Below are 15773 nucleotides of genomic sequence, written 5' to 3'. Positions count from 1 at the left end.
ATCCTTTAAAGTTGGAAGTAGAGCGATTGAGATCATAATTGTGACGGCCAGAGTGCTGAATAGAAACATGCAACATTATTCTGACATCATTCAGAAACAATATTATTCAAAACACATTGTGTTCTGGCTTTGACAGAACAAAGATCATTCGACGTTGGAAGCTGATCGGTTGCGAATGGTGTCGGCTCGAGCGCGGATGAGAAACCGAAGTGACCTTTTTTTTTCGAGCTACCTTGTCACACAATGAATATATCGGTCTGTTCTTGCCTCGGCCAATACCTTATCGTTAGAAGACAGGTAGAGTGCGGACTAGAAAATACTCCTTGAACTTTGGACCTCGGCTACCGTGGCCTTACTTTGAGTGGTCGCAGGCGGTCGGGCTGCTTCCAGCGGAGGTAGATCTGTCCCGCGATGGACAAGCCCATGAAGAACCAGTAGCTGAAGCTGTAGTAGTTGATGAGCTGGAAGACGTCCTCCACGGCCAAGTAGATCAGCGCCATGACGCACTGGGCAGAAGACGGAGGTCAACGCTTGTAGTGAAACAGGGTGTAGTGCCCACCAACAGACAGAAAACAAGCGGTACATCCTATCTCACTTGCTCTGCTGGAGGCCCCCAAGGCTCAGTATTAGGGCCAATGTTATTCAGTCTGTATGTAGAAGGTTGGCAACACAGTAAGCATACAGGTCTGTATTCAATTGCTAAAACAAAAGTAGCTGCAATTCTTTGCCTACTGGTCTGTATTCAATTGCTAAAACAAAAGTAGCTGCAATTCTCTGCCTACAGGTCTGTATTCAATTGCTAAAACAAAAGTAGCTGCGATTCTCTGCGGAGCCACGGTCCAAGTATCTTTCTGGCTCACAAGTAGGCAGCAAATCTTAATAGCCATGGTTTTTAGCATAGAACGTTAGCGTGCTAGCATAGAACGTTAGCATTGGGGGAAAAGGCAGATTGTGTTCCTACGTTGAAGATGAGAGCAGGAACGGGCGTGAACCTCCGCATGTGGATCATGGACAAGGCGTCGGGGAGGTGTCCCTCGCGGGAACCCACGAAGAACAACCTGGACACGGCACAACATGGAGGACGTGACTCGGCACAACATGGAGGACATGGCTCGGCACAACATGGAAGACATGACTCAGCACAACATGGAGGACATGACTCAGCACAACATGTAGGACGTGACTTGGCACAACATGGAGGACATGACTCAGCACAACATGTAGGACGTGACTTGGCACAACATGGAGGACATGACTCAGCATAACATGGAGGACATTACTCGGCACATAACATGGAGGACGTGACTCGGCACAACATGGAGGACATTACTCGGCACATAACATGGAGGACATGACTCGGTACAACATGGAGGACATTACTCGGCACAACATGGAGGACATGACTCGGCACATAACATGGAGGACATGACTCGGCACAACATGGAGGACATGACTCGGCACAACATGGAGGAGGTGGCTCGGCATAACATGGAGGACGTGGCTCGGCACAACATGGAGGACATGACTCGGCACAACATGTAGGACGTGACTTGGCACAACATGGAGGACATGACTCAGCATAACATGGAGGACATTACTCGGCACATAACATAGACGACGTGACTCGGCACAACATGGAGGACATTTTTCGGCACATAACATGGAGGACATGACTCGGCACAACATGGAGGACTTTACTCGGCACAACATGGAGGACATGACTCATAACAATATGGAGGACATGACTCGGCACAAAATGGAGGACATGACTCGGCAAAACATGGAGGACATGACTCGGCACAACATGGAGGACGTGACTCGGCACAACATGGAGGACATGACTCGGCACAACATGGAGGACGTGGCTCGGCATAATATGGAGGACGTGGCTCGGCACAACATGGAGGACGTGGCTCGGCACAACATGGAGGACGTGACTCGGCACAACATGGAGGACGTGACTCGGCATAAAATGGAGGACGTGACTCGGCACAACATGGAGGACATGACTCGGCACAACATGGAGGACATGACTCGGCACAACATGGAGGACGTGACTCGGCACAACATGGAGGACATGACTCGGCACAACATGGAGGACATTACTCGGCACAACATGGAGGACATTACTCGGCACAACATGGAGGACATGACTCGGCACAACATGGAGGACATGACTCGGCACAACATGGAGGACATTACTCATAACAATATGGAGGACATGACTCGGCACAACATGGAGGACATGACTCGGCACAACATGGAGGACATGACTCGGCACAACATTGAGGACGTGGCTCGGCACAACATGGAGGACGTGACTCGGCACAACATGGAGGACGTGACATGGCACAACATGGAGGACGTGACTCGGCACAACATGGAGGACATGACTCGGCACAACATGGAGGACGTGACTCTGCACAACATGGAGGACATGACTCAGCACAACATGGAGTACGTGACAGCATAACATGGAGGACACGACTCGGCACAACATGGAGGACATGACTCGGCACAACATGGAGGACATTACTCGGCACAACATGGAGGACATGACTCGGCACATAACATGGAGGACGTGACTCAGCACATAACATGGAGGACATGACTCGGCACAACATGGAGGACGTGACTCGGCACAACATGGAGGACATGACTCGGCACAATATGGAGGACATGACTCATAACAATATGGAGGACATGACTTGGCACAACATGAAGGACAAGACTAGGCACAACATGGAGGACATTACTCGGCACATCATGGAGGACAAGACTCGGCACAACATGGAGGACATGACTCATAACAATATGGAGGACATGACTCGGCACAACATTGAGGACGTGGCTCGGCACAACATGGAGGACGTGACACGGCACAACATGGAGGACGTGACACGGCACAACATGGAGGACATGACTCGGCACAACATGGAGGACATGACTCGGCACAACATGGAGGACGTGACTCAGCACAACATGGAGGACGTGACTCAGCACAACATGGAGGACGTGACTCAGCACATAACATGGAGGACATGACTCGGCACAACATGGAGGACATGACTCGGCACAATATGGAGGACATGACTCATAACAATATGGAGGACATGACTTGGCACAACATGGAGGACAAGACTCAGCACAACATGGAGGACATGACTCGGCACAACATGGAGGACGTGACTCGGCACAACATGGAGGACATGACTCATTATAACATGGAAGACATGACTCGGCACAACATGGAGGACATGACTCGGCACATAACATGGAGGACATGACTCGGCACAACATGGAGGACATGACTCGGCACATAACATGGAGGACATGACTCGGCACAACATGGAGGACATGACTCGGCACATAACATGGAGGACGTGACTCAGCACATAACATGGAGGACATGACTCGGCACAACATGGAGGACGTGACTCGGCACAACATGGAGGACATGACTCGGCACAACATGGAGGACGTGACTCGGCACAACATGGAGGACGTGACTCGGCACAACATGGAGGACATGACACAGCATAACATGGAGGACATGACACAGCATAACATGGAGGACATGACACAGCGTCCTTTACCTGGATGCGGCGATGATGGAGGCGTTGAGGCCGCCGTAGCAGGACAGCGCCACGGCAATGGGGATGGTCCAACTCATCACGCCCAGCGTATGGTCGGCGAAGGTCTACACAGGACGCGGCCGTCAGCCATTTTAGCACATGGAGCCACATCATTAGGTACACCTGCATCCTCTCATCCCATCAAAACTCCCTTTAGGATTATTATTATTATTAATATATATTTTTTAAACATTTTTGTGTCCTAAATTAGGTAATTTTCATGCCTAAAATAAGAAGAAAAAAAAAAAGGTCAATACTGCAGTAGTATTGGCTCACTAGGCTCACTGTTCAGTATTATTTGTGTAATATATTACAAATATTTATATTACCACTGTATTCTCCGCACTATAAGGCGCACCTAAAAACCTCCAATTTTCTCAAAAGCTGACAGTGCACTTTATAATCCGGTGCGCCTTATATATGGACCAATATTGAGCCACAACAGGTCTCGCAATAGCATCTATTCTATGCGCCTTATAATGCGGTGCGCCTTATATATGAACTAAGTTTTAAAATAGGCCATTTATTGAAGGTGCGCCTTATACGGTGCGCCTTATAGTGCGGAAAATACGGTAATATATATTGTTTTTTAGCATTTTTGAATTAAAACATTTTTTTTTTTACATTTTAATGACTGATACACTCTCTAAAATTTCTAGATCAACTTTAGATCTGTTGATATAAAGTTTCTTTTTGTTAAATGTGAAATACAAAAAATTAAAAACGCTAAAAAAAATAAAAATAAATATGAATATATATATGTATTATTTGTAGCATGTTTTTAGTGTATGAAATAATATATATATTATTAATATATATTATTTTTATCTTTTAAATTGTTATTTTTTTTAGTTTTATTTTAATGACTGAGACATTTCCTTAAATCTCTAGATCAACTTTAAATCTGTTGATTTACATTTTTAATTTGTATGCTCTTTTTAACCCTTTTTATGGCAAAAGCAATAAAAAAAAAAATATATATATATTTTTTAAACTTTGAACCCCTTAAAATAAAAAAAATCAACTTCAGATTTGGCATTTATTGCCCAAAAAAAGCTACAAATAATATATATTAATAAATATAAATATATATGTATTATTTTTTAGCATTTGTGAAATATATTAAAAATATTTATATTATTAATATATTATTTTTAGCATTTTTTTTTTTTTTTTTTTTTTTTTACATTTTAATGACTGATACACTCTCTAAAATCTCTAGATCAACTTTAGATCTGTTGATATTAAATTTTTATTGTTATGCTCTTTTTGTTAAATGTAAAATACAAAAATTAAAAAAAGCTCAAAATAATATATATTAATAATAAATATAAATATATATATGTATTATTTGTAGCATTTTTTTAATATATGAAAACATATATTATTAATATATATTATTTTTAGCTTTTTAAAAACATTTTTTTTTTTACCTTTTAATGACTGAGACACTTGCTTAAATTTTTCGATCAACTTTGCTTTACTTGAAGTATTCAAAATAGAGAATTGTTATGTTTGATTTGAGTTTTTTTGAGTAATTATGTCAGGGGTGTCCAAAAAAAGCAACAAATAATATATATTAATAATAAATATAAATATATATGTGTTTTTTTTTTTTTAGCATTTGTGAAATATATAAAAAAATATTTATATTATTAATGTATTATTTTTAGCATTTCTAAATTTTTTTTTTTTTTTTTTACATTTTAATGACTGATACACTCTCTAAAATCTCTAGATCAACTTTAGATCTGTTGATATCAAGTTTTTATTTTTATGCTCTTTTTGTTAAATGTAAAACACAAAAAATTAAAAAAGCTAAAAATAATATATATTAAGAATATAAATATGTATTATTTGTAAACATTTTTCAATATATGAAAAAAATATATATATTATTAATATATATTATTTTTAGCTTGAAATTTTTTTAAATTTTTTTTTTACATTTTAATGACTGAGACATTTCCTTAAATCTCTAGATCAACTTTAAATCTGATGATATACATTTTTCATTTTTATGCTCTTTTTAACCCTTTTTATGGCAAAAGCAATAACATATATATTTTTTATTTTAAACTTTCAACCCCTTAAAATAAAAAAAATCTACTTCAGATCTATAAGTTTTTTATTTTATTTTTTAAATTGTTTTGTTTGTGTGTTTTATGCAGTTTTATCATAGAAAACTTTGTTTTTATGGCAAACTAGGTAAGACCAGCGCACACTGTTCAGTATCGTGGCCTCTGATTGGCCCAGTCTCAGGCAGCATTAAAAGAGTGCAAAGGAGACTATAACAGTGTTATTTCATAAACAGTTGTACACTTTTTTTAGCTCTAGCTATGGTTTTTTTAAGCTAATACATTATTAAGTCCGGAACCAATTAACTGTGAAAAACGAAGGATAATTGTATTCCAGAATATTTATTACATGTTTATTCCTATGAACCTCACGTACACATTCAGTCTTATTCACGGCTATTTGTCATCAATAATTAGGAATAAAAGCATTTATTGCCAAACAGTTGTTTATGTTGATGTTACATAACTGTCAAATTATGGAAATCAGTGGAGAAACACAGCATTTCCCAGAATGCTTTGCTTTACTTGAAGTATTCAAAATAGAGAATTGTTGTGTTTGATTTGAGTTTTTTGGAGTAATTAAGTCAGGGGTGTCCAAAAAAAGCTACAAATAATATATATTAATAATAAATATAAATATAAATGTATTATTTTTTAGCATATGTGTAATGTATTAAACATATTTATATTATTAATATATATATATAATTTTTAGCATTTTTAATTTTTTTTTTTTTTTACATTTTAATGACTGATACACTCTAAAACAGGGGTCCCCAAACTACGGCCCGCGGGCCGAATGCTGCCCCCCAGCATCCAAAATCCGGCCCACAGGAAAAAAGTGTTTATTTATTTATTTTTTATTTTTTTAATCTTTCCTTTCTAATCCATTTTCTACTGCTTGTTACTCTTGGTGTCTCCTAGCCGCTCAGGCAAATCATATTGTCTAAAAATGAATTTTCCCGTCGATAACGTGACAATGTTAAATGTTGATGAACACCAATGTTAATTGATGTTAAATGACAAAACGGATTATAAAGACAATGTGTGTGTATATATATATATATATATATATAGCCTGGCCAAATTTTTTTAACCCAATGCGGCCCCCGAGTCAAAAATTTTGGGGACCCCTGCTCTAAAATCTCTAGATCAACTTTAGATCTGTTGATATAAAGTTTTTATTTTTATGCTCTTTTTGTTAAATATAAAATACAAAAAATAAAAATAAGCTAAAAAAAAATAAAAATAAAAATTTAAAAGCTAAAAATAATATATATTAATAATAAATATAAATATATATGTATTATTTGTAGCATGTTTTTAATATATGAAAAAATATATTATTAATATATATTATTTTTAGCTGTTAAATTTTTTTTATTTTTTTTAATATATTTTAATGACTGAGACACTTTCTTAAATCTCTAGATCAACTTTAGATCTGTTGATATAAACTTTTTATTTTTATGCTCTTTTTGTTAAATATAAAATACAAAAAATTAAAATAAGCTAAAAAAAAATAATAATTTAAAAGCTAAAAATAATATATATTAATAATAAATATAAATATATATGTATTATTTGTAGCATGTTTTCAATATATGAAAAAAATATATTATTAATATATATTATTTTTAGCTGTTAAATTTTTTTTAATTTTTTTTTTTATATTTTAATGACTGAGACACTTTCTTAAATCTCTAGATCAACTTTACATCTGTTGATATAAACTTTTTATTTTTATGCTCTTTTTGTTAAATGTAAAATACAAAAAATTAAAAAAAGCTAAAAAGAAAAATTAATTTAAAAGCTAAAAATAATATATGTTAATAATAAATATAAATATATATGTATTATTTGTAGCATGTTTTTAATATATGAAAAAAAAAAATTAATATATATTATTTTTAGCTGTTAAATTTATTTATTTTTTAAATATATTTTAATGACTGAGACACTTCCTTAAATCTCTAGATCAACTTTAGATCTGTTGATATAAACTTTTTATTTTTATGCTCTTTTTAACCCTTTAAAAAAAACTGTTTTTTAATGGCAAAAAACACAAAATATGCAATATTTTCCCCCCCAAAAAATATTTCAAAGTGTAATATTTGATGTGAAGTAATTGCAGCCTTAAATATGTCAATAACATCATTCATATTTTTGGAGCAAAGACAGTTCAAAAGATAGTTTTGTGTTATTATAGTCGACATTGCAACTGTTTGCTTTTCTATGTTTTTTTGTTTTTTGTAATAGTATTTTCAAAATGTGGCGTGATTGAATTCCACTTCCTGTAATTGCAATTCCACATCCTTCGTATGACTCAGACAATATTGGGTCATGTGCTGTAAGGGGGGCGGGGTCAGGATGACGCAATGCACGCACGATAACCAAGCAATTGGCAGGAGCAGGTGTACCTAATGTAGCGGCCGGCGCGTGTACCTCCTCACCACGGCCACGGCGTCGCTGGCCAGTATGGCGCTCATGTCCAGCACGGCGTAGTACGCCACGTTGGTCAGGATGTAGATGACGGTGACGATGGGCATGGAGATGGCGATGGCCAGCGGAAGGTTCCTGCGGCGTCACCGCGTGAGACGTCAGGCGGACGAGGAAACAGGAGACAACAACAACAAACCTTTCTGGGTTTTTGATCTCCTCGGTGACAAAGTTGAGCGTGTCCCAGCCCGAGTAGGAGAAGAGCGCCGAGTAGAGCGCCAGGGCGATGTTTCCCGCGTCTGTGGACGAGCCCTGGAAGGAGGAGTCGAAGTTGGCGGTGGAACCTGCGGCGGAGACACAATCACATGTCACCTCTAGGGGGCGCTGGGGCCCCTTACTGTCATCATAGAAGCTTCCAGTCTGGCGGTTAACCATTTTGCAAAGCAGTCTGCTGAAAATGATGGAAAGCGCCACTCTGTGGTCAACGTTGAAACTGCCACAAAACACATTTTAAGATATTCAACACTCTAGGGCCATTTTGTCACGTTTCACGTGTCGGGTAAACTGCGACGAACGGGCCCGTTAGTGGTTAGCTTAGCCTCCTACAGTGTGTAGTGTAGCATGTTGATCTATTCCTCATCCTCCAGTGATAATGCCTACTTGTAAGAAACAGTTTATTTTCCTCCATGGAGGTGAGGATCGCTGACTCCCAGTTGTCGAGTTACTGAATTACATACGTGAGGCCAGCTGTACTTTATAACGTGGATACTTTTATTAGCTCAATCACAACAGGTGTCTCGCTCTCTAACTCACTCCCACACTGTCTCCCGCTCCGTCGCACCTCGTGACGTCATAGCCTGTCGACTCTGTAGTTCTCCCATAATACAATCACACCACACCAGTAGTGATGGGATTCATATGGCATTCCTGGGTGGATCTCTCGTAAGGAAGGTGATGGAGGTGGTGGGGGGTTTTAATCATTAAAAGAAAAAAAAAAAAAAAGGAACAAAAAAAAAAATATATATATATATATATATATATATATATATATATAAAATAAAATATAAAAAATATACAAAATATAAATATATAAAATATTTAAATCATAAAAAATACAATTGAAAAATAAATAAAAATATACAAAATATAAATATATAAAATATTTAAATTATGAAAATTTAAATTGAAAAATAAATAAAAATATAAAATATTAAAATTATTAAATTTTTATATATATATATATATATATATATATATATATATATATATATAAAATATTTAAATTATAAAAAAATTCAATTGAAAAATAAATAAAAATATAAAAAATATAAATATATAAAATATTTAAATTATAAAAAAATTTAATTGAAAAATAAATAAAAATATAAATATATAAATATTTAAATTATAAAAAATACAATTGAAAAATAAATACAAATATACAAAATATAAATATATAACATTTTTTAATTATAATTTTTTTTATTGAAAAATAAATACAAATATAAAAAATATAAATATATAAAATGTTAAAATTATTAAAACAATTTAATTAAAAAAAATATATATATAAAATATTTAAATTATAAAAAAATACAATTGAAAAATAAAAAAATATATAAAAAATATAAATATATAAAATCTTTAAATTATAAAAAATTAAAAAATAAATACAAATATAAAAAATATAAATATATAAAATATTTGAATTATTAAAAAAAAAAAATATATATATATATATATATGTATATATATATATATATAAAATATTTAAATTATAAAAAATACAATTGAAAAATAAATACAAATATGAAAAATATAAATATATAAAATATTTAAATGATAACATTTTTTATTGAAAAATAAATAAAAACATAAAAAATATAAATATATAAAATATTTTAATTATTTAAAAAATGTAAAAACATTTTTTTAAATAAATATATAAATATTTAAATGATAAAAAATACAATTGAAAAATAAATAAAAATATAGAAAATATAAATATATAAAATATTTAAATTATTTAAAAAAATGTAAAACATTTTTTTTAAATAAATATATAAATATTTAAATTATAAAAAATACAATTGAAAAATAAATAAAAAATATAGAAAATATAAATATATAAAATACTTAAATTATAAAAAATTAAATTGAAAAATAAATACAAATATAAAAAATATAAAATATTTAAATTATTAAAAAAATTGAAAAACATTTTTTAAAATAAATATATAAAATATTTAAATTATAAAAAATAAAATTGAAAAACATATACAAATATATAAAACATAAATATATAAAATATTTAAATTATAAAAAAAATAGAAAAATAAATACAAATATATTTAAAAAATATATATAAAAAAAATAATAAATAAATATTCAAAAAAATATACATAAATACACAGGTTTCCGGCCGTATCGCCCATTCTATGCCAGCAGGATGACTCACCTTGACACAGCTTGACGGCGCCAGTGATGATGATGACGATGAGGGCGGCCACCTTGGCGTAGGTGAAGACGTCCTGCACGCGCGTGCCCCACTTCACGTACGCCGAGTTGATGAAGGTGAGCAGGCCTGAGGAGAGGAGACGCCGCGTGAAGAGACGAGAAGGCGGGGAGGGGGGTACGGCGCGGCGACTTACAGATGCAGGCGGCGGCGATGAGCCTGGAGGCGGCGTAGGGCGGCTCGCAGGTGGGGAACAGCGGCTGCACCAGGTAGTTGGCGAAGGTGATGGCGATGACGGCCTGGCTGGTGGGCTCGATGATCAGCAGCGACGTCCACAGGCGGATGAAGGCGATGAAGCCGCCGAAGGACTCCAGGATGTACGCGTACGACGCGCCCGACTTGGTGATGGTGGTGCCCAGCTCGGCGTAGCAGAGGGCGCCCACCACCGAGAAGACTCCGCCGATGGCCCAGATGACCAGCGACAGCCCGTAGGAGGCGCTGTAGATGAGCACGCCCTTGGGCGACACGAAGATGCCCGAGCCGATCATGTTGCCCACGATGAGGCTGACGCCGTTCAGCAGCGAGATCTCCTTCTTCAGCTGCATGCTCTCCTTGGGCGGGGCTTCCTGGGCGGACATGTTGGCTGGGGTGTCTCTGTCCAACACAGCGAGTGTTGATGCCCAGTCCTGACTACTGCTGGATGGAAGACACTTTCTGCATTAAACATACTAAATACAATACAATGTAACATGCTAACATTAACTTTTTTAGCCAATTATGCAGCCTAACACCTGAAGGTCATATGACTTGCTACTTGACACATGCTAACTGTTAGCATTCTAACTTTTTTGTCCAATTTTACAGCCGAACACCTCAGAGTCATATAACGTAATACTTAATACATGCTAACTGTTAGCATGCTACATATTTAAGTTTTTTTTTTTACAAACCCCGTTTCCATATGAGTTGGGAAATTGTGTTAGATGTAAATATAAACGGAATACAATGATTTGCAAATCATTTTCAACCCATATTCAATTGAATGCACTACAAAGACAAAATATTTGATGTTCAAACTCATAAACTTTATTTTTTTTTGCAAATAATAATAAACTTAGAATTTCATGGCTGCAACACGTGCCAAAGTAGTTGGGAAAGGGCATGTTCACCACTGTGTTACATCACCTTTTCTTTTAACAACACTCAATAAACGTTTGGGAACTGAGGAAACTAATTGTTGAAGCTTTGAAAGTGGAATTCTTCCCCATTCTTGTTTTATGTAGAGCTTCAGTCGTTCAACAGTCCGCTGTCGTATTTTACGCTTCATAATGCGCCACACATTTTCGATGGGAGACAGGTCTGGACTGCAGGCGGGCCAGGAAAGTACCCGCACTCTTTTTTTTTTACGAAGCCACGCTGTTGTAACACGTGCTGAGTGGCTTGGCTTTGTGTTGCTGAAATAAGCAGGGGCGTCCATGAAAAAGACGGCGCTTAGATGGCAGCATATGTTGTTCCAAAACCTGTATGTACCTTTCAGCATTACTGGTGCCTTCACAGATGTGTAAGTTACCCATGTCTTGGGCACTAATGCACCCCCATACCATCACAGATGCTGGCTTTTGAACTTTGCGTCGATAACAGTCTGGATGGTTCGCTTCCCCTTTGGTGCGGATGACACGATGTCGAATATTTCCAAAAAAAAATTTGAAATGTGGACTTGTCAGACCACAGAACACTTTTCCACTTTGCATGAGTCCATCTTAGATGATCTCGGGCCCAGAGAAGCCAACGGCGTTTTTGGGTGTTGTTGATAAATGGCTTTATTTCAAAGTATTTTGAATTTCTTTTAAAATTTTTGTTCTGGAAAATCTAGAAGAAATACTGATTTGTCTTTGTTAGAAATATAGCTTGGTCCAATTTGTTAAATATTCTAACAAAGTGCAGATTGGATTTTAACCAATTTAAAACATGTCATCAAAATTCTAAAATGTATCTTAATCAGGAAAAATTACTAATGATGTTCCATAACATATTTTTTTAATTTTTTCAAAAAGATTCAAATAAGCTAGTTTTTCTCTTCTTTTTGTCGGTTGAATTTTGAATGATAAAGAGTCGAAATTGGGAACTGAGGAAACTAATTGTTGAAGCTTTGAAAGTCGAATTATTTCCCATTCTTGTTTTATGTAGAGCTTCAGTCGTTCAACAGTCCGCTGTCGTATTTTACGCTTCATAATGCGCCACACATTTTCGATGGGAGACAGGTCTGGACTGCAGGCGGGCCAGGAAAGTACCCGCACTCTTTTTTTACGAAGCCACGCTGTTGTAACACATGCTGAATGTGGCTTGGCATTGTGTTGCTGAAATAAGCAGGGGCGTCAATGAAAAAGACGGCGCTTAGATGGCAGTATATGTTGTTCCAAAACCTGTATGTACCTTTCAGCATTAATGGTGCCTTCACAGATGTGTAAGTTACCCATGCCTTGGGCACTAATGCACCCCCATACCATCACAGATGCTGGCTTTTGAACTTTGCGTCGATAACAGTCTGGATGGTTCGCTTCCCCTTTGGTCCGGATGACACGATGTCGAATATTTCCAAAAACAATTTGAAATGTGGACTCGTCAGACCACAGAACACTTTTCCACTTTGCATGAGTCCATCTTAGATGATCTCGGGCCCAGAGAAGCCGGCGGCGTTTCTGGGTGTTGTTGATAAAAGGCTTTCGCTTTGCATAGTAGAGCTTTAACTTGCACTTACAGATTTAGCGACCAACTGTATTTAGTGACAGTGGTTTTCTGAAGTGTTCCTGAGCCCATGTGGTGATATCCTTTAGAGATTGATGTCGGTTTTTGATACAGTGCCGTCTGAGGGATGGAAGGTCACGGTCATTCAATGTTGGTTTCCGGCCATGCCGCTTACGTGGAGTGATTTCTCCAGATTCTCTGAACCTTTTGATGATATTATGGACCGTAGATGTTGAAATCCCTAAATTCCTTGCAATTGCACTTTGAGAAACGTTGTTCTTAAACTGTTTGACTATTTGCTCACGCAGTTGTGGACAAAGGGGTGTACCTCGCCCCATCCTTCCTTGTGAAAGACTGAGCATTTTTTGGGAAGCTGTTTTTATACCCAATCATGGCACCCACCTGTTCCCAATTAGTAGTGATGGGTCCGGCAACACCGATGCATCGGAGCTGCCTCTATTTTTTTAATTGTATTTATTTACTAGCAAGCTGGTCTCGCTTTGCTTGACATTTTTAATTCTAAAAGAGACAAAACTCAAATAGAATTTGAAAATCCAAGAAAATATTTTAAAGACTTGGTCTTCACTTGGAATAAGCGGTAGAAAATGGATGGATGGATGGGTCTTCACTTGTTTGAATAAATTCATTTATTTTTTACTTTGCTTCTTATTACTTTTAGAAATACAATTTTAGAGAAAAAAATACAACCTTAAAAATGATTTTAGGATTTTTAAACAAATATACCTTTTTACCTTTTAAATTTCTTCCTCTTCTTTCCTGACAATTTAAATCAATGTTCAAGTAAATGTATTTATTTTTTTATTGTAAAGAATAATAAATATTTTAGCTTCTGTTTTTTTTTTCGACGAAGAATATTTGTGAAATATTTCTTTATGATTAAAATTCAAAAAAATTATTCTGGCAAATCTAGAAAATCTGTAGAATCAAATTTAAATCTTATTTCAAATTATTTTGAATTTCTTTTTTTTAAAAATTCTGGAAAATCTAGAAGAAATACTGATTTGTCTTTGTTAGAAATATAGCTTGGTCCAATTTGTTAAATATTCTAACAAAGTGCAGATTGGATTTGAACCAATTTAAAAACATGTCATCAAAATTCTAAAATGTATCTTAATCAGGATAAATTACTAATGATGTCCCATAAATTCTTTTTTTAATTTTTTTCAAAAAGATTCAAATAAGCTAGTTTTTCTCTTCTTTTTGTCGGTTGAATTTTGAATTATAAAGAGTCGAAATTGAAGATAAACTATGTTTATGCTCTTTTAACCCTTTTTATGGCAAAAGCAATAAAATATATATTTTTATTTTAAACTTTCAACCCCTTAAAATAAAAAAATAAAAACTTCAGATCTATAGGTTTTTTATTTTATTTTTTAAATTGTTTCGTTTGTGTATTTTATGCAGTTTTATCATAGAAAACTAGGTAAGACAAGCGCACACTGTTCAGTATCGTGGCCTCTGATTGGCCCAGTCTCAGGCAGCATTAAAAGAGTGCAAAGGGGACTATTATTATTTATTTATTTAACTGTTATTTCATAAATAGTTGTACACTTTTTTAAGCTCTAACTATGTTTTTTTTTTAGCTAATACATCATTAAGTCCGGAACCAATTAACTGTGAAAAACGAAGGATAATTGTATTCCAGAATATTTATTACATGTTTATTCCTATGAACCTCACGTACACATTCAGTCTTATTCACGGCTATTTGTCATCAATAATTATGAATAAAAGCATTTATTGCCAAACAGTTATTTATGTTGATGTTACATAACTGTCAAATTATGGAAATCAGTGGAGAAACACATCATTTCCCACAATGCTTTGCTTTACTTGAAGTATTCAAAATAGAGAATTGTTGTGTTTGATTTGAGTTTTTTGGAGTAATTAAGTCAGGGGTGTCCAAAAAAATAATACAAATAATATATATTAATAATAAATATAAATATAAATGTATTATTTTTTAGCATTTGTGTAATGTATTAAAAATATTTATATTATTAATATATATATATAATTTTTAGCATTTTTAATTATTTTTTTTTTTTTTTAATTTTAATGACTGATACACTCTAAAACAGGGGTCCCCAAACTATGGCCCGCAGGCCGAAAGCGGCCCCCCCAGCATCCAAAATCCGGGCCACAGGAAGTCCCAAGTTAAAAAAAAGTGTTTATTTATTTATTTTTTAATCTTTCCTTTCGAATCCATTTTGTACCGCTTTTTACTCTTGGTGTCTCCTAGCCGCTCAGGCAAATCATATTGTCTAAAAATGAATTTTCCCATCGATAACGTGACAATGTTAAATGTTGATGAACATCAATGTTAATTGATGTTAAACACAAAACGGATTATAAAGACAATGTATATATATATATATATATATATATATATATATATAT

At 35.1% G+C, this 15773-nt stretch overlaps 1 protein-coding gene and 1 long non-coding RNA gene across 7 annotated transcripts in view; one reads left to right on the top strand and one right to left on the bottom strand.

Moving 5' to 3' along the window:
- slc7a6 (solute carrier family 7 member 6) overlaps positions 1-11245 on the bottom strand; it is a 63753-nt gene extending 52508 nt beyond the window's left edge. Inside the window, exons 1-7 of one of the 6 annotated variants that reach the window (XM_061963677.2) lie at positions 10804-11245; positions 10611-10736; positions 8352-8496; positions 8167-8290; positions 3597-3700; positions 962-1058; positions 357-506 (exon numbers count right to left, since the gene is read on the bottom strand). In XM_061963677.2, the coding sequence (XP_061819661.1) occupies positions 357-506; positions 962-1058; positions 3597-3700; positions 8167-8290; positions 8352-8496; positions 10611-10736; positions 10804-11245 (1188 nt within the window). Of the gene's footprint in view, positions 1-356; positions 507-961; positions 1059-3596; positions 3701-8133; positions 8497-10610; positions 10737-10803 lie in introns of all 6 variants that reach the window. The other 5 variants (XM_061963672.1, XM_061963674.1, XM_061963673.1 and 2 more) reach the window with 5 other exon arrangements.
- The window catches only part of LOC133608447 (uncharacterized), a 34660-nt gene that overhangs the window by 4714 nt on the left and 14173 nt on the right, over positions 1-15773 (top strand). The gene's annotated exons all lie outside the window — the stretch shown is intronic.

The sequence above is a fragment of the Nerophis lumbriciformis genome, linkage group LG06 (genome assembly GCF_033978685.3).
Source record: "Nerophis lumbriciformis linkage group LG06, RoL_Nlum_v2.1, whole genome shotgun sequence".
Classification (NCBI taxonomy): domain Eukaryota; kingdom Metazoa; phylum Chordata; class Actinopteri; order Syngnathiformes; family Syngnathidae; genus Nerophis; species Nerophis lumbriciformis.
Note: the sequence above shows the minus strand (reverse complement) of the source record. Positions and strands in the feature narration are given on the sequence as shown.